This window comes from Haliaeetus leucocephalus, unplaced genomic scaffold (assembly GCF_000737465.1).
Source record: "Haliaeetus leucocephalus isolate CR32 unplaced genomic scaffold, Haliaeetus_leucocephalus-4.0 Scaffold752, whole genome shotgun sequence".
Classification (NCBI taxonomy): Eukaryota; Metazoa; Chordata; class Aves; order Accipitriformes; family Accipitridae; genus Haliaeetus; species Haliaeetus leucocephalus.
The window spans coordinates 2,053,233-2,072,390 of NW_010973188.1; the positions used below are offsets into that span (position 1 = coordinate 2,053,233).

Consider the following 19,158-nt stretch of genomic DNA (forward strand, 5'->3'; position numbering starts at 1 on the left):
CCCTGGTTGAGCCCTGGGAGCTGGGGTGACCTGCCCTCCCCATGCATCAGACCCACATCTCTTCCCCTCCATCCCCCCTTTCCTCTGGGCCTGGGATTCCTATAGAGAGGTGTACAGGAAAGTCAGCTATGTCATCCTCAGAGCAGCCCCCCCCCACCTGCTCTGTGTCTCTGGCTCCCCTCCTTTAATAGGGGGTGAGGGAGAGAAAAGCCATGGGATGCGATCACCCTACCCTGGAACGGAGCTGGGCAGGGCTGACACTTCACTTGTTCAGGTCTATTAAAGTGCTTGGAGCTCCAGGGCCAGCACAGGTGATTGAAAAGGTAAATGACTGTCCCTTTCCACCTGGCCCCATCAGACCCTGGAGGGCACGGCCCCACTGAGCCAGAGCAGCACCTGCAGATGATAGCCAAAGAGAGGGTGGTAGTGTCTGCAATGAGCACCAAACAGGATGGTGGCAAGGAATTGAGGGAAATAAATATAGCTCAATAGCAGGGAGATTTATTATTTTCCTTTACATTTTACACAAGGGCAGGGGGGAAGCAATCGAGGGCAACTGATCCTGACCAGAGACCTCCTCACAAAAAGCCTTCAAACAAGGTCAGACCTCCCTGTGGATGCCAGGGGCTCCAGTCCACCTCTCCCATCCAACCTATCCCCTCACTACCTCTGGAACACTGCTATTACCAGAGAGGGGGCAAAGGCAGAGGGAGGGGAAGAACAGCCCCCTCTCTCAGGCTGAGTGATGCTGGGGGAGCCTACACCCAGTCAGGGCAGGTGAAGAAAGCCAGCACAGCTCCACGAGGCTTCTGTGCTCCTGAAGATGGTGGGCTTGCTTGGAGAAGGCTTCCAGGGGCTGCTCTCCCAGGGCTCCCTCCCTCCCTGACTGCCTCAGCTGGGGGACGATCCCGCAGCAGCTCAAGAAAGGCAGCCCATGGGGCCCCATCGCAACTGGGCAGCACTGATCCTGCAGGGTGCCAAGGGCCTGCAGTCCAGTACCCTTTCTCCCCTCTCCCTAGCACCCAAGAGACCTCCAGCACAGCCACCCCCATCCCTGGGCCTGACCCTGCTGTGCAGACACAGGGCAGCAAAGGGGGTCAGGTCACAGTACCACATGGGGGTCAAGTTGACTTTTGTTTGAAAGGGGAGTACAATGTGCAAAAAAAAAAAAAATGCCACTTAAAATGATGCTGCAATCCCCTGACTGTGCCCCTGGGGGAGGACGGCACAGGACCTGGGGGAGAGGCTGCCTGCGCCTCCCTCCTGCCCATGAGAAATGCCCTCAGCACCCCTCACCCTGTGAGGGGCTGCCCAGCTCATGCCAGCGCCATGCCCCTTCCCAGGTTGATGCCACCCCTGACCAAAAGGCCAGGCTGTCACCTTTGCCAGGGTGGGGTGGGGGGGAGGTCTCTCTCGCCAGCCCCTGGTGCCTGGCCCAGCTCCTGGCATGTCACGCCAAGTGGATGCTGCAAGGGGTTGAGAAAGGGCAGGCATGGGGAGAAGGTGCAACAAAAGCCACCCCCCTCCCTAGGTGGGGCTTCCAATTCACTGACTAAAGCATTTTGTTTATCACCTTCCTGTAAATCTAATAAATTATTAGTGTTTCTCGCCAGGAGGACAGGGGACAGAGGGGCCTGCTGAGAAGACCCCAAAGGTTCCCCTTGCGCCCTCTTGCTCCCCACAAAGCACCCAGCCTTCCTCCTCCCTGCAGGTCCAGAGCAGCACCATGGGGGTCACAGCCCCCCTCCTCCCCAGCCCCCAGGGTTTTGGGGTCTGGGGACACATTAAAGGTAGCTAGTAAGAGGCATGCCTGCTGAGCTGCTGGACCAGCAGGGAAACGGAGAGCTTGTGGCAGGGCCCCTGCCCTCACTGAAGGCAGCGGCCCTGGGGGATGGGCAGGCAAGGGCAACGGCCAGCACCCTTGGGTGCCTCTCCCTAGGTCTCCATGCGCACAGCCTGCCTCACTCCTGGGCCTCCTTCCCCTCCCGCCTTCCGAGGTCCCTACTGGTGGATCTCGTTCTCTATCAGGCTGTCCTCACATGACTGGAAATCCGTGTCGTTCATGCCATCTGCATTGATGAGCTCCTCGTCCTGCGACCCCTGCTCCTCTGACTCTGTCGCTTCGCCCTCAGGCGAGGAGTCCTGCAGCACTTGGGCAATGTACTTCTGCCAGGGCCAGGCACAGGACGGGCGAGGGGTGGGGAAAGAACAGAAATGCACATGAGCCCAGGGGCTTCTCATGGCAGCACAGCACAACATGCAAAGCGCCTTGCAAGAGACTGAGCGTGGGGATATGCTGGGAGGGCGAGGAAGGGTCCAGTCTCCATGGGATGTACCAGGAAAGGGGGTAAAAGCGGGGCTGGCTTGGCCCTGCAACAATGGATGTGCCAAACCCCAGCATCCTGGGACAGGCAGCACCCCCAGGGAGCCAGGGCTGGGAAAGCATGGGACTTCTGAGCTCTTTGGAGCTCACGTGAAATGGAAGACTGTGCTCCCTTTTTTGCCAGTGGACATGTCCCTCTGAGGCTGTGCCTGCCTCCTTATGGGGAATCTCCTTTTGGAGAGATGCCACTGCCCTTAGGTACATGGAAACTGGGAATAAGCCTGGATTACATGTGCACACCCCAGCCCTGCTCTCCTGAGGAAGCAGAAGGCTCTACTTTACTGCATCTCTGCATGTACTCCCTGAACAGCCCCAAGCAGACCCCAACTAGAAAAATCTCATGGTAGAAGGAAGCAGCTGGAATGAGCCAGTGAGCCAAGGAGAAGTTCAAAAAACTGACTCTGGGATCTCAGAATGTTGGGTAGGGGACAGGAGAGTCCCCAAAGCACAGTGCTGCCTCAGAGAGGTGAAGAGCAAGGTACTTGGACAGGGAGTTACCTCCCCCTTCCCAAACCTGGGTAAGGAGCACACCAGGGCATGGAACCAGGGAAAGGGACTCACAGCTGATTTGGGAGCTGGCAGACTGGTGGCAGGTCTCCCATTCTGCCTGTTTTCTATGGTGTCCACCTCCGTGTGGTCAATCTGGAGAGGAAAGGAGAAACTGACAGACTGCTGGGGCAACACATTTGCTGTCCCACCACAGGAGCAGCATACAGGCAGCAGGGACAGCGTTGGGACTGTCCCCTCTGTGAAACCAGGGTTGAGAGGCTCTGCTGGGGAGCAGTCTGGGGTCCCCCCAGAGCCCCCACTGTTCCGCTGCTGAGCTGTGCTCCCAAGAAGAAGGATCCCACCCCCCCACCCAGCACTCCACCTCACCTTGTAGTTGTGAGCGCTGAGGTATTTGAAGTGCCCGAAGCAGACGTGACACAGGCAGATCACAATGGTGATCACGAGGACCACAAAGGTGAACATGGAAGTGGGGGCCAGGAAACCTGGGGCAAAGGAAAACCAAAGTGGTGGTGTCAGAGGGACCCTGACCATGCTCCATGGCTGGGGGCTGCCAGGACCACAGCCTGGCCAGGGAAGCAGCTCTGTAGGAAGCCAGGGGCTGGCATCCCAGCCCAGTGCTCACCTGTGCGCATGGTGGAGAAGAAGAGAAGCCAGAAGAGGCAGAGGATGGGGGCTGCCACCACCTGGTTCACAGCCCCCGAATGGATCTTCTTGTCCAGTTTCGCAGGCAAGTAAGCATAATACAGGTTGTATCGGTCCACCAGGTGCTTAAGCAGCATGTACATGAGCCCTGGGAGAAAGGGAGGGATGCCAGCAGAGCAGGGAATCAGCTTCTTCCGCAGTGCCTCTGACTGACAGGGAATATCTCCTCCGTGCCACCCTTCTTGCCTCCCAGCCTCGAGCTCTCCCCAGCCTCTGACACAGGGAGGCAGAGGGGTATCACTTACCAAAAGGGACAATGATGGGGCAGGTGATGCTATATGTCATGACCACAGTGAAGACGCACATCATCCAGGCATAAGCAGCCCCAAACTGGAACTCATAGGCCTGGTGCTGCCAGAGGGAACACAGACCCGTCAGCACGACCCTGGGAGCTGAGCGGGATGTGCAACACACCCAGCTGTACACACAGCATTGGGGGCCCCATCACAGCACTCCCATCCCCAGGTGGAGGCCACAACCCACCCCCTCAGTCCCACTACATACTCGTTTGACATTCCTCCGCTCAGCGGCCGAGCGGGCCAGGCAGAGGCGTATCATGTACATTAGCAAGCCGGGGATGCGCAGCAGGTCCATGGCATTCCCGATGAAGGCAGAGGCAATGACATAGTTGACGAAGAAGGCCCCATTGTCCGGCAGGAACACACACCTGAGGAGGCGCAGCAAAAGCAGGCTGCAGGATGTGCTCCCCCCTTGCAGGGCAGCAGCCAGGAACCCTCAATACCAGTCCAGTACCAACAAGAACCTCCCCCCATTGCAAAGAAGGCCCTTCTGCCCAACTCCACTTACTCAAATCGCACAGCAGCTTCAGCGAGGAATTTTTTGTCAAACAACCAGCGGAAAAACACATCCAAGCTGTGGAGGAGGTGGGCAAGAAGAAGAGTAACAGTCAGAAGTGGCTATAGACAGATATGCATATACAAACATGTGGAAGCTGCTCTAGAAGGACCCAAAGCTCTGACCATACACTGTTTTGTTCCCTCTTGGGATGTGTCACCAGCAATTATGTAAATCAGACACTGGGAAAAACAGTGCAGCATCAAAATGTAAAGCTTCCCACTCTCATGTGTTCTTCTCCCTTTGCCCTGATCCTATCAGTATTTTCCTCTGCTCTCTGTTTGGGCACAACATCCATGCAAGGAACAGGTGGCTGACTTGACAGAAGAAACCAGTTAGGTACAAGGTACTCTCCAACACAGATATTAAAAAAATCCCTTAGGAGACCCCCCCCCCCCCCATTTTTCTCAATTCTGATTTTTTGATATAAAGCCACCCAATCCTCTGGCACCTCAGGTACTGGTGGAGTACAGAGCTCCAGAGGCAACAGCAGGGGGACAGAGTCCTCAGAAGGAAGCGCAATCTGTTTAACAGTATCTGGTCAAAATGCAAACCTTGTGAGAGCATTCACCTGCCTAGGTTGTAAGGCTATGCGCAATAAGGCATTTTTAATCTGACTGGGAAATGTTATAGTCACCCACCAGGATGGAGGACTATTCTGCTTCTATCAGAGGGTTTGTCCATTCTCAGGAGCTGCTTGACTTCACCACTGAGGGGCTGTATATCCCCCACCCTACAACATGTAAGTAAATCTCTACCAGGACCCCCCATCCCATTCCCACCCTCCAGTTTTTCCTTCCTCACACTGTTTCCCTACTTGACCACTGTTCAGTGCTGGGAGCCTATGCTGATGGCTGGCAACTGATGCACTGCTGTTTGCCACAGGGCATTTCTATAACCCCTGCAGGAAAACTTGGGGCCTGCATCCAAACAGACGAGTATTGCTGCAGCCTACACATAACTATCCCACCCAGCCAAGCAGTGCAACCTACTCAGTTCTGTTGCAAATGGGGAATTCACTAGTTTTGTGCAAAATTTGGAGACTGCACTGAGTACAGAGGTGGGGAGTGCCTCCTTCACCAGCAGACCTTGAGCAAACTTTTCACATGCATGCATCAACCGTGCCAATTTTTGCTGCATTATTTGTAACACCACAGCACTTGTCAATGCATCTGCAGATTGATTCAAATAAGCTCCAAGAAACCCAGACAGGTATGATCTGGCCTGGCCCCATAACCAGAACTAAATGCCACCTTCCCAATGGGATGGTGGCCAGGGCACTTGTGCAGTGGGGAAAGGATGTAGTGTAGAAGAACAAACAGGGGTGCATCTCAACCCTCCCCATGCTCCAGGTCTCTGCACTTGCTTTCCCTTCCCACCACCCCTACCTGCTCAGGCCCAATGATGGCAGCAGCAAGACCATGAAGATGAGGAAGGTGTAACACTTGTGCATGGTCGTCCTGTTCTCTCCGGACCTGAGGGCAGAGAGGAGGCTGTTAATCTTTCACTGCCGCCCCAGGAACGGTGCCCCCATCGCTTTCTCATTAGAAAGTACTTCCCATTGTCTAATCTGAATCCCACCCTGTCCACTACTGCTACATGAATATGCCCTTTTTCCCCTCCAGTGTGTCTGAGGTCTCTTCTTGAGTCCCAGTTCCTCCCCCCTTGTCTCACAGGCCCTCCCAGCCCTTGTATCTTTATAGGACGCTGCAATAATCTCTCCTGACCCGCAGTCCTCGGAGCTGGTGACAACCTCCCCACCAGTCTTTTCAACATAGAGCAGAAAATAAAGCTTACACTGCACGTCCTGTGGGGAATGTACCTCACAAGCAGCACATTTCTAGTGCTCTGCACTTCAGATACCTTCCCTGTGGCCAGAAGTCATAGCAGCTAAGGCTAGTTTCCCTTGGAAAAAGCTATGACTTACACACGAGAACAGGCACGCCACCCCTGCCCGCTCACCTGAGACAAGACTTCCCTCACTACTAGCATTTCTCACAGTGACCAGCCCCAACTCCTCCCAGCTTTCCTCTTCTTGTAGACCTACATCAAGCTCTGCTCAGACAACCATGCTGCACAACAGCTAAGGATTGGCAGAACAGCTGTCTGCAGCAGACCCCAGGTGTCCAAGAGGCGCAACATAACACCATGCTTAGAGTGGAAGACAGAAGTTCAAGCAGAAGAATCCAGTCAGGAGCTTCACATCAGTGAGAAGTGTCTAGTGGCCAAGCAGCACGCTGGTACAACTAAGAACAGGTGCTGGCTCTCCTTACCTGGTCCAGTGCGCTTCAAAGAAGGCAGAGTAATACACAATGGTGGGCAGCAGAGCAGAGAAGCACCACAGCAGCAGGGTGGGGAAGAACTGGGTGATGATGGGGTTCTGCAACAAGACAGAGAAGAGACTGCATGTTACACAGTGCGGGAGCTCTTGCGCCAGCCACAGGTAGAGCTGCCTTTGCTGACGCCGAGTCCCCAGCACTGCAGCTGCCACTGGACCCTGGCCAGGCTCAGCACCTCCCTCAGGGCCAGGCTAACAGGACCTGGGGAACACTGACAATCTCTCTCCCTATCCCCTCCCTCGCAGGGGCTGTTGTGCCTTGGGGTGGTTCCTATGCTACCCATCCTGCAGCTGTCTCCAAAGGCCTTACATTGAGGTACTCCACAGGCTTAGTGACATTGAACTTGTCCATAGTGGTGATGATGATAGCAGGGGTGGTGAGGAAGAAGAGGAGGATGAAGAGGACCACATTGATCACGAGGCAGCGGATCCACCAGATGAAGCCCCGGATGGAGAGGTGTTCCCTGGGAGGAGGGAAGGAAGGCATCAGGATGGCTGCATGGGAGAGAAGGGCAGATCTAGGCCCTCACATCCACACCACAGCCCAGCCGGTGTGAACAGCACTTAGGGCGCCAGCCCGAGGCTTTTGCCTTCCAAGTCAGATCAGACTTCTAGCTCAGCCAGGCTGGGCTTCAGCAAGAACAACTCATTCAGTTACCAGAGGAGCAGATAGGGAGGGAGACAGCGAGGATGCACCCCTTTTCCATGGCAGGGCCCGCTGAGCCCCACAGAGCAGCTCACCAGTAGATGTTCTGTGGGTCAGGGGCATAGCTGACTGTCCAGTTGGAGACGTGGAGGGACTCGCTGCAGGAGGAGGCCCTGGGCTCCCCACGGCATGCACAGCCCTGACACTTACAGGCGTTGAAGTCTTTGAGGATTCTGGAAAAGAGAAAGAGGGAGATGCTGATGCAGAGGGCTGGCAGGGACAAGCTGGGGGGGAAGCCTTAGCGCTGCCATTCCTCTGATTTTAGGCGAGAGGTGGGACAGGTCACCTTCCTGGGGAGGACAGGACCCTTTGCACTCACATGGCTGTGATGGTCTCATTGTGGAAGGTGACAAAGGCCATCCCCAGAGGCTTTTCATTCACCTTCTCCTTCTCCCGCTTGTAATCATCTTTGAGCTTCTCCTCCAGCTTGGTATAGTACTCGATGGCCTCCACCTGGGCAGAAGGACAGGGGTCAGAGCAGAGACCTGGGGACCCAAGCCCCCATGTGCCCCACCATCTAACACCTCCAGCTCTCTCCCCACCTCCTCGCAGCCCCTGATGACACAGCAGCACAGGTGGCCACAGGGCTTGGGGTTGATCATGGATGGAGTGTTGTCTTTGCTCTGCAGGTTGGTGAAGTAGATTCGCCCACGCTCAGCTTTCTTCCTGAAACAGGAGAGTGGAAGACAAGGAAGGAAAGAAAAGAGGGTGGCTCAGAAAAGCTCCTGTGGCACCAGACTTGAAGGAGAACCTGTGGTATCAGCCCACCCTGCCTTCTCTCCCAAACCAGGGGTTACCTCTCTGCGTCGAGGAACATCAGCCGGGCCACATCATAGCAGGGACGGGCCTCCAGGACGGTACAGTTGGCGTAGGCCTCCCTGCAGACGGGAAGCACCAGCTCATCACACCCAGCATCAAAGGCTGTACCCTCAAGCAAACCCCACACATCCAGGGCTTCTCTCCTGCCCTGGACCGAGCATCATGATGCATAGTAAGAGCTTGCTGGGGGCAGCACGGGACCCTGCAGGCTTTGTCCCTTATAGCAGAAGCAACACATGGGGCAAACACTACATCCTCCAGGCTCTGGCACAAGGACCCTCCTTTGGACTTTCACTCTGTGGCAGCAAGGCACCCCTCTGATCTCACACCCCCTCTCTGCCTTCATGGGCCACAGGGCTTGGCGTAAGAAAGAGGTGGAAGGGTTCCCAAAGGGTACAAAGCATTTATCCTCTCCCCATGGTGCTTCTAAATGTGGCCCTGACAGTGTGTTCATTGAGGTCCTGATGGAAAAGGAATTTCATTTTTTTGTTAAAAAACAAAACAAAACAAACCCAAAACTTTTCTACAAGGACTGTGATCAGGGCAGAAGCAGCAGCACAACATCTCATAGTCACTGCTTGAGCGCCTCCTGCCTGCATCTCATCTCTGAGCTTGACTACATCTCAGGACATGCCCTGTCCACTACTTACTAGGCTGACCCCCTATGGCTCTGCAAGAGATAGCTGGGCATATCCCAAGCCACAAAACCAAGGACACTGCACATTCAGATAAAAATTTGTGCAGAAAAACAACAGAGATGCCCAAAATAAAAGTGTTCACTGATTTTGACTTAGCTTTCTGCTCTCAATGTATTATTGCCGTTCCAGGTAACACGAGTACTACCTCAATAAAAACATCCCCGTTACAGAGCAGCCTTTAATTAGGGTCACAGTGAGACTCACTCAAAATGCTTCTTGATCTTCTCTGGCTCAGCATATTTTGAGATCCCATTGATGAAGAGAGTTCGCTTAACCTGGAAAGAAGGAAGAAAAAAAGGGGAGGGCAAGTAGGTGTGGATAGTGTGGAAGACCGGATTGTAGCACCCCCCCCCCCCCCAAGGCCTGAGTCAGCGATGGGAAAGGGCAGCCCCATCACTTCTAGTACCCAAGGCTCCCCCTCTCCTATGCTTTCACTAGCTGTTGGCATCCTGCATCCTCGTGCGCTGCAGACTGACAGGCTAGGGACTTATACTGCAGCTGCCTGAACAGAAACAGGGGGTACCGTTAAGAAACCAAGAAGGCAAAAGCAGCTGGAGCAACCCGAGGAAGGCATGGGGTCCCCCCCTACACGCTGACCCAGTGCAGGCCTTTTTTCCCCACAGGCAGTCAGGGCTGCTGCTGCTCTGGAGATCTGCCTTTGGCCAGGCAGAATAAAAGAACAGCCAAAACAAGACAGCCCCAAATTGCTGTGGGAAGTGGGGTGCTCTGCATTCTCTCCAAGGCCACCTGACTTGACAGAAGGGCATGGGAAAATGTGCCTGGGAGAGTGGCCAGATCCTGCTCACCAAGTCATCCTCTTTGTAGCGCATCTTGGAGGTGTGACGGCGCATGCTGTACACTGTCAGCAGCAGGTACAGAAAGGCAAAAGATGTGTGCAGCCACAGCAGGTTATTCCTGTCACAAGAGAGACCACAAAGGCCAATGCAAGGTTGCCACTACAAGTCTGTGTATGGCTAGTTAGGCCCTCAAGACACTGGGGCCATGAGCAGAGTAACTGGCATGGCACCCACATGCCCTACAGCCAACTTCCAGGAGCTCAGCCTGGAAATTGGAGCAGGGACAGTAGCCTCACAGCAAGAGCAGAAACGCAACCTTCAAGGAGGTGATGCTCTGCAGCAAGTGGACATTTACAAAATACCCTTAAGGGCCTCAATTATCCATCCCACCACTGCCCACACATACCCAGAATTCAGGTTAGCGATAGTTGTCCTCCCAAAGCTGTAGGCATTGTTTTCTAGGGAGAAAGAGGCAGACACAAGCACATTCAGTCATAATGAGTGGCACAGAGCACCACTGGGGTGGGCTATGGCAGGAATCTCACCTGCAGGACACCCCAAAACCCAAGCTGCCCAGGATGACCCTCTGGATGCGCCACGCTTAAAGTGGGACAGCAGTCAGGGTTTGTCTGTGTGAGTCCTGTCCTGCCTTCCACTGCTCCCCAGTGGTCTGGCACATGGTGTTGAAAGCAGCTCCCCCTGCCCAGCCAAAGGCTCCCTGCTCTCACCTAGTAGGTCCCCTGAGAAGTTGACAGGTAGCACGATGCCCACAGAGAGCACACCCACAGCCACCAGCAGCCCGATGATGTGCCTCTGGAAGGACAGGTAGTGCACCGCATCACCCCCGCACTTGTCCCGAATCTCATCATCCCTGCCGGGGAGAGAAAGGCCATCAGGCAATCTTCTACATTCCCTCAAGTGCTAGAAAAAAGCACAGGGTCATGGCTGCCCTTGTGGTTTGAGCCCACACAGCACCCCTGGTTCTGCCCTCCGGACCCATGGCCAGGCCCTGGGGTAGGGAGCCCAGCACCCAGCCTTGAACCAGCCTGGGCAGAAACCTCCCCATGCAATGCTTACTGCAGCCCCACTCTCCACACTCCTGCCCTCTGCCCCCCAGGACAGGTAGCTGGATAAACGCAAACCCCACCTCACACCATTCTGGTAGGCCTTGCCTCCCCTGCTGAAATACAGGATGGCTGACACTATACCGCAGCATTCTGAAGCCAAGAAGTGCTTAGGAGACTACTCCTGAGCTTCATCAGGCTGGGGTGTCTTCCTGCATCCTCCAGTCCCCTCTGTGCCATTCCTCAGACAGCAGTGCCCCTATCAAGAGTCCCAGGGAGAGGAACATCTCTGCAGAGCAGTGGACAGTGTTTTTGAGATGGGACTGAGGCAGGGGAAACCTGGGCTGGGTGCCCTCCTCTGTCAGAGACTCACTGTGTGACCTTAGTTTTGGCTTTAAGACTCCTCATCTAGTCCCATCTTTGCTTGTCCTCTCCAGAGGACACACTTTGCTTGTGTTCTTCAGAGAAGGGGCTGCAGCTTCACACAGCTGTACTGCACTGGGTGTCTGAACACCCTGCACTGCCTCTCCTTCTTCCCCATGTGGTTCCCCCATGCAGGTCCTTGGGCACTTACTTTATCCTGAAGATGGCTGTCAGCCAGGAGCAGAAACCCTGTGCAGAAAGAAGACAGGAGGGTCTCACATCATTCCATGTTCCCTTATCCCTGCTTTTGTCTTCAAAGGCTAAGGGGACCAGGCTGGTGTCCTTGCATCTCCACAGACTTGGCTTGGGGGGGACAGACCATGAGCACCCAGACATGCAGAGCTACAGATGGGCCAAGGTGAAGGAGATGACAGTGCTACTCCATGAGGCACAACACAGGCTGGACTCTGCCATGTGGCTGTCCCGTACCAGCTCAACCTCCCAGGCATCCTGCGGGCTCCTGGCTAGCATGGAAGCGCTCCACAGCCTAGGGACACCCAGAAAATTCACCACACAGGTACTTTAGCCATCATCCTGGACAACAGGAGCTCTGTAGGGACTGGGAAGGAAAGCTGGGCCAAGCCAGTGCTCCTCAAAGGACACCTGGGGGAAGAATATTTCCTGGGAGCTTCACCACCCGCCCATCAGACCCTGTGATCCTACTGAACTCTGTCTCCCTTTTAGAGAGGAAAACAGCAGTGGAGATAAAGGTGTGAGGAGGAGCTGGCAAGTATTGTTTGTAATGCTGAGATTATAGGTTGGACAGATGTCCATTAAGCCACAGAGATGTACAGACTACTTATTTAACCACATGTCTAGAAGCCACATAATTATATCTCCTTTAGCTCTACAATGTGTGGGACCTAAGGCCCAGGGATGGGCAAACAGCATTCCTTCTGAAAAGCCCTTGGTTCAGACAAGCTGTGGGCTCCTGGTGACGCAAAGGCAAGGTGTTTGACTCTAGCTGTTACTCACATTGTCCCTCTGGTCGAAGTCCACAGAGCTGGAGACGGAGGTGAGGCGCTCGTAGCGGTCATGGTTGTCAGAGTGCAGGGCAGAGGCTACGCTAAAATGACAAGCAGGAGGTAAGGGAGAAAGTTAGAAGATGTGAGGAGGCAGCCTTGCTAGGAACCAAGGGCACCCAGAAGATCAGAGATTAGTTCAGGTCAGTTTGCCCCAGGTCAGACAGAGAGGCAAGATCAGAGAGCAGAGGTAGCAGTACGCAGAGACCCCTCCTCAGACAGCACCCTGTGCCCAGCAGCCCCCGTGGACGCTACTTGCTCAGCACCTTCTGAGAGGCACCTGTGTTATGTAGCAGCCCCTGCAAGGAGGGGCTGGCGGCTGCTGCCATAGAGGAGAGGTGAGGTCTGTTTAGCACAGGGTTTAGACAGAGGAGAGGAGGTGGGAACCAGAGGGTGCTGCAGCCCCTCTGGCTCTGGTGCAGCCACAAGGCGGCAGCCCCGGCACTCCGGAGAGGTGCTGGCAGCGGCTCTGTCCTGGAGGGCCTTGCTTGCCTTAGGGAAGAGGAAGGCTGGGAGTCTGGTGGGCTGTATCCCACTACACCAGCCCTCCCCACCCTTAGTGCTTCAGTGCAGGGGAAGCCAGGAGGAGGAGGAACACGGCTGAGTCCCAGCAGCTGTGCTGCCTGGAGCCAGCCTCAGCTGGGCCTCCTGCCTGGAAATCCCTCCAGCAGGAGCAGGGCAAATAGCTAGAAGTGAGTGACCACAGGCTAAAGGACAGGAATGCAAGAGAGGTGAATATCCCAGGCCACTTTACTCCAGGCACAGGCAGGGACCTAGACGAAGAACCTGCAGCAGAAGCATTCAAGGCAGACAACAGCTCCCACTACAAATGGGGGTGGAGGGCAGCTGGCAAAGGAGACAAGAAAATGGTCCTGAGACCTAAATTAAATAGCACTTGCAAGATAGCAACAGCAGGCTGGGACCTTGGAGGTGCAAGAAGTATGGCTGATCTGAAGGCTAGAAGCAAAGGAAAAAAAAACCAGATGAAAACATGGTCTCCCTGTAACCAGTACAGGCTCAAGGTGGATCAGATGGGCAAGAACCTGGAGAAGAAGCAGCTGAGAGACAAGTCCTAAAGACAAAGTGGATGACACTATGGGAAGGAGAACAAGCAAAGACCCTTATGACCCTGCTAAAGGAAAGAGGATGGGACACGTGGCCTCTCTCAGAGCAGAGCAGCACCTGCTGAGTCCCTAACTGGAAGTAACAAAGAGAGGGGAAAGGAGATTAGCTGAAGGTCATGGGACTACAGCAGTGCAGATTAGACAGTGGTGTGCAGCCTTGCGACTGCACAGCCCAACACCCTGCTCTGCTGGAGGGACAGAGGGAGCTTCAACCAAGCTCTTGGACCTTCAGCCCTTTAAAATCCCAGAGGCCTTGCAGGTGGGCACAGGGAGCAAGGGTGAATTTCTGCTGTCCACAGCCCCAGGGAGAGACCAGCACAATGACATGGTGTGCTTTTGGCTCCTCGGTACTGGAAAAGCAGAGGGCAGAGCAAAAACAGCACTGGAAGAAACAACTGAGAAGAGTGCCATGTTATGAGATGACCAGGCTAACTCAGCTCCATTCAGGAGGATGCAGAGCTAAGATGATTGGCAGCGCTGAGAAGACAGAGGAGGCCAAACCTTGGCAAAGATGGAAAGCTGGAAAGGGAGCTCCAATGGTACCTGCACCTAGCTGGAGACTTTTTAAAGCAAAGCACTAACAAAGCAAGTAGGTGGAGGCAAGGCTGCCCTAATCTGCAAGAAGATTAAGGTGGGACCCTGCCCACTGCCCCAGGTTTGGTGCTGGTCCTGCCAGGGAAGGAGAAGGATGGGGTCTGAGGCACGGCTAGCCTCAGGCCAAGGGAATCACAGGCTCCAGGAGGGGAGGCCAGGCATGCCGTGGAAAGGGCTTGCTGCAGTGCAAGGCAGGCAGTGGCTGTGTGGGTGGCAAGCCCCACAGGGCTCTGCGTTCACTGCCCTTAAACACAGAGGTGCAGGTAGGTTGCCATGACCTCCTGGTGCAGACTGAGTCACCAATTAAGAGTGCTGATTGCTACTGCAAGCCCTGGCAAGAGGCAGGACAAGGGCACTTGCTGGTTCTCAGGCAAAGGGACACATCAGAGGAGGATGTCCTCCCACACTAAGAGTGATGCTGCACATTCAAGGGCTTGGAGCACCAGATGGAATACACATGTCCCTAACCCACCACCTGCCACTGCACCCCAGCACAAAGAACAGCTGGGATGGGAAGGTGCCACCAGCCTTGGAGGAGCACAGCCAGGACAATGTTTCCTCGCTGAGCTCCACAGGCTTTTGAAAGTTTCTGGCTACCAACACTGTCCCAGCTCAAGCAGTAGGTTTGGGTGCAGGGCAGGGGTGCAGGTGTCAGCAGAGAGCTCCGGCAAGCTCAGATGAAAAATGTGAGCAGGAAAGAACAGCCCCCTGGAGAAAGACAAGCACTTGTGAGGATAACTGAGGAGGCCCCCCCTTAAAACCCTCAGAGCACAACAGCTCTGCTACCTCTGCCTTACTACCCCTGCAAGGTGTTAGCAGTGAAAAGCTGCCAGACACACCTGGAACAGGGCCAGCTACTAGTGAAGCACCCAAGCATGAGTGAGGGGTCCCCTCTGTGCCATGTACCACAGCTACCGCCACCTCTGTTTTCACAACTCTCTCTGCTCTGCTCCTTCGGAGGCAAGGAGCAACTACAAAAATAGGAGCATCCCTGCACGCTCTGAAGGCAGTAACAGTGGCAGGCCCCGCTTTGCAAGTGATGGAGTATGAAAAGTGAGGCTGCAGTTTGCTGCCCTGGCCTCAGACATGTGTCAGTCTGGCTGGAGCAACCATCACAGGCTCTGCACTGCCAGCTGATCACCTCTACAGTGTGTACTACCCAGCCAGTCAGCAAGGCATAAGGGATGCTCTTTTCTTAGGCATAAAAGCAGCAAGAAAGAGGAAAGAGCAGGGAGGGAGAGGTCCATGGCAGTGCTTAATGGGAAACACCAGGCCAAGGTGCCAGAGGATGCTCTCAGCAGCACTGAGGCAGGAAGTTTGCTTCTGCAGGGGGAGAGAGAAAGGACAAAGGTGCTGCCTTGCTGGGCATGCTGCCAGCTGGGGGTAGGTGGCAAGGGACAAGGGCCAACACTTGTCGTGGTCCCAGCAGCCTCATGGGTAAAGGAAGAAGAGAAGTCTTGCAACTCCCTGTCAGATCCTCTCTGTGCACCCGCCTGCCCTTGCAGCTGTCATGAAAGCAGCCCTCATGGCACCCTGGCATGAGAAGGACCAGGCAAAGGAGGCTCCCCTGCACCTGGGTGACCCAAGCCTGCTGTGGGCTCAGGCAACCAGGTTTACTTTCTCCATTATAAGGCAGAATAGCTGGACACGGGCAGGTAGAGTAGGGTATGTGATGTGGCACCCTCTGCCTCAGGTGGGATTGGGAGCTCCTTGGCACTGCTGCCCTCAGGGAGCATTTAAGGGCTACTAGGGGAAAACGAGGGTGCATCCAGCTGTGGTAGTGGCTGACACAAAGTGGAGGGAAAGAGAAGAGCACAAATCCACCGAGAGGCACAAGTCCAAGCCCAGACTCCCAGCCACTTAGATTAGTTAAGAAGCAAGACAGAAAACTGTAAGAGAAAAGGAGAAAGAGAGAGAGTGCAAGCAAGAAAGAGAGAAGAAAACAAGACCCTGAAAAAACGACATACTATTCCCGCTCCTCTCGCTCCGTCTGCCAGCGTCGGCGCCTGGGGGCACAGAAACACAAAAGGAGAGGTTACAACCATGGGAGCAGGTGCTGGGTCTCCTCTGTCTCAGAGAGCTACGCACCTAACAGGGCTCCACACTGTCCTGAGGAAGAAAAACCTGCCAATGGTCAGGCTGGAGAAGATCTTCCTTCCAGAGCCCAGTGCTGTCCCAAGCCACAACATCCCAGAGCCCCTGCTGGCCCAGGGGCAGAGTGCTTTGTTGCCAGCTAAAGGGAAGCTGACTTTATAAGGAAGGTGGCCTGGCTCCACACCATGGGTGTCCCAGGGAGCTCCTGAGGGATGGGGTCAGGCAGGACAGCCTGCCGGGGCTGGCCCAGCTGCCACCTGACCTCCCTTTCTATGCCTCTCCTCCCCACCCAGGCAGCCAACACACTTGCATCCCACCCCATGGATAGGCCAAGCAGCAGGTGCCCCTCCCTGGGATCCTGGTCCTGGTGATCTGCAGCCATGCTGTCCCTCTCCCCATGCTTACCGGCTCTCCCCCACCAAAAAGCTGACACCCCTCTGCCTTTCTGCCTAACAGCCACTGCTCCCACTCCCTCATACGCAGGGTGCTCAAGCATCACCTCTAAGAAGGGCCAGCCCTCTCTCCCCACTGAAGGCCAGAGCTGTGCAGCCCCTGTGGCTACCAGCCCACGCTTAGGTCCAGATAGCTTAACCCTGAGGAGCTGCTGCCCTCTCCCTAGTGAGGTCTCATGGCTATTCCCTTCTCACTTTCCCCCAATGCCCCTGCATTGCTCATTTCCCCAGCCAGGCCAAGAAAGGAGGAGCGGAGGAGCCACAGGGACACAGCTGCTTATCTAACGCTATCCAGGACCGCTTCTCTAAACCAGAAGATTTCCTGTTTCAGTGCTGGAAGTAAACAACTCTTACTCTTTCCACTGTCATGCACAGAGTGCTCAAGAGAAGCTTACTTGAATCTGTATCGCCAAAGGAGCCAAAGAGGCTAGAGTTCAGTCCCATCCAAGCCTTTGGGCACAATAAACTTGTGGAGCTGATCAAGGAGAAGAACCACCTACCACAGTCAGCCTTCAGAAGCCACACTTTGCCTCCAGCACACAACAAAGCACCAAGGGCACAGCAAACCACCCCTGGAGAGAGGCAGACTACCTGCACAACCCCTCTAGCTTAATCAAGGAGAGTTCCTTGTTTGGCACTGGAAGAAAATAATCTTTGTCCTACCTTCTGCTGACAGCAAAAATGAGAATAGCATCACACTGCTGTGGAGCTGCCATTCCCAGTGGGCCCCGGCTTTGCCAACAGACACCGTAGCCCACAAAAGCATTGGGCAGGAAAGATCCATACCCAGACCAACTCATCAGTACTTGGGATGTGAGCTAAACTCACATTAGCACAGCAGTACTGCACCTGGAAACACAGCCTACCACTTTTAAGTGCTCTTAACAAGAACTGCATCCAGTAGAGCCACAAAGACACCTTCAGAGCTTAACAAAGCCTTCACTGTGGCAGTCCTCACCCTTGCTGTGACCTCTTTTCCTCTCTTGACCCTCCATCTGCTGTTCCTCTGTAAGGACCCCTGCACACCTCTGTCACTATAGGGACCAAAAGTGATATGGAGCCAGCGGGGACCACTCCCTGTGTTGGGAGAAGGATGCTGTAACAAAAAAGCTGGTAAGTGAGGATTTTTCCTGTGCCTGGAGCTCAGGGGATACAACTGGCACGCTTGCATCTCCTCCCCAGCCGCCTCTGGCACACAGAAGGGGGTTTATCCCTTCTGCCCTGCAGCAAAGAAGGATACCACTCATGTCTTGTTTTCCTGTCCCTCTCCTATGCTTACCTGTCAGCATCAGTCACCAGGGCCAGGCGTCCGTAGTCCCAAGCAACTTTACGCAAAATTGAAAAGACAAACAACAGTGCCTGGAAGAGAGCAAAGGAGCAGCTGTGAGATGAGGCATTGTCCAGCTCTGTCCTTGCTCTCTGCGTGCAGAGCCACAGGAAGAGGGAGGGTAGGAGGGGACAGGACTGCTCAGCTAATGGCACACTGAGGCCATGGGACAGCAGAAGTTCTCCAGGGCTGTTAAAATCAGACTATCTGGATGGCTGTGGGAGGCAGAGGTCCAGGATGCAACACACAGTAGCTAAGTTAACTACAAGATCAAAAGGCCCTCAGGTCCCAAGGAGGCGAGATTACAGCTACAGCATCTGCGGTCCTGCAGTTCCTAAGGAGGAACAAGCAAGGCCTTCGGGTGGGTAAAGCTGCAGGGACTCGGCACCGTAAGTGGGAGTTTTGGGATGCAGAACGGACCTAACCTGACCCATGTCCTTAGGAAAATTTGCAACACCCTTCCACGGGCTCAGTGCAGTGGTATTGGAATTAAGTCAATAGTGGCTAAGGGACACGATCAGGACCATAAAGTCAGCCAGCAGCAAAGTCTGGGATGGCATTTAACTCCAACTCCAAGCCCTTAACTCCAACCACAGTCCTCCCTTCATGGCTAATTAGGGGAGAAGGTGCTGAACCAACAATAGGTAGACTTACAAGAAAGCACATAAAGTCGAGGGCTAGGACAGTGGGCACCCCACCAAAGGGCAGCCCCTGCAGCACAGTGCTGCGAATGCGGGCACTGTAGCAGTAGTCCTTGGTGCTGTTGTTGCACGTGGAGGCTTTGCAGGAGGCCCCTGCTGAGCCCAGGGTGGCAATCACGTAGGGAAGCATCTCTACAGCTTCATCGTCTTCCCTGGGGAAAGGAGAGAAAGGCATGGTTAGACACACACCAGCTGGATGACAGTGTAGCCCTGTTGAAGTTAGGGGTCAACCTTGCCTGCTGGCTCAGGCTCCTCTATGCTACAGGATTTCCCTGGGAACCAGTGTCCAGGGACAAGGTCATCTGGAGAAGCCTGCTAAGTTTGAGGGGTACTGGAAGAGTCTGGGTGCTTCAGCAGCTGTGGTCCCACCACACACAGTCCCAGAGCTCCCTTCCTTGTTCCCCCACTCTCACGCCACTTAGGTGCACCTCCTTCTCAAGGACTACTCCTCTTCCTGAGGACGCAGTGTCTCAGCCCCTTCCCCTCAGCAGGGAGAATGTTTAGGCACAGGAAAAAATGAAAGGGTGGGGTGGTGGGGGCATGAAGTCA

At 54.7% G+C, this 19,158-nt stretch overlaps 1 protein-coding gene across 2 annotated transcripts; it reads right to left on the reverse strand.

Moving 5' to 3' along the window:
- Positions 1-1,180: 1,180 nt before the first annotated feature.
- TMEM63B (transmembrane protein 63B) lies at positions 1,181-18,756 on the reverse strand. Of its 2 annotated transcripts, XM_010581166.1 has the most exons (23): positions 18,563-18,756; positions 17,861-17,940; positions 16,003-16,041; positions 12,271-12,361; positions 11,447-11,484; positions 10,537-10,679; positions 10,215-10,266; positions 9,818-9,926; positions 9,216-9,286; positions 8,292-8,372; positions 8,037-8,160; positions 7,814-7,947; positions 7,530-7,667; positions 7,099-7,252; positions 6,724-6,830; positions 5,839-5,925; positions 4,403-4,468; positions 4,100-4,262; positions 3,841-3,946; positions 3,516-3,683; positions 3,260-3,375; positions 2,945-3,025; positions 1,181-2,166 (listed from the first exon to the last, which is right to left on the reverse strand). In XM_010581166.1, exons 1-23 carry the CDS (start codon positions 18,737-18,739, stop codon positions 2,002-2,004), a joined length of 2,490 nt encoding a protein of 829 aa, XP_010579468.1. In that variant the 5' UTR covers positions 18,740-18,756; the 3' UTR covers positions 1,181-2,001. The 2 variants fall into 2 exon arrangements, with proteins under 2 accessions (XP_010579468.1, XP_010579469.1); XM_010581167.1 differs by lacking the exon at positions 18,563-18,756 and having other exon boundaries at positions 12,271-12,356.
- Positions 18,757-19,158: the final 402 nt, after the last annotated feature.

Bases quoted from the DNA above. Each gene is read 5' to 3' on its own strand.
- TMEM63B (XM_010581166.1), bottom strand. From the start codon at position 18,739: ATGCTTCCCTACGTGATTGCCACCCTGGGCTCAGCAGGGGCCTCCTGC. The intron at 16,042-17,860 runs GTAAGCATAGGA...CTGTGCCCCCAG, and splicing joins CTGGTGACTGATGCTGACAG to GCGCCGACGCTGGCAGACGG. The intron at 3,947-4,099 runs GTATGTAGTGGG...TCCCTCTGGCAG, and splicing joins AGCGGAGGAATGTCAAACGA to CACCAGGCCTATGAGTTCCA.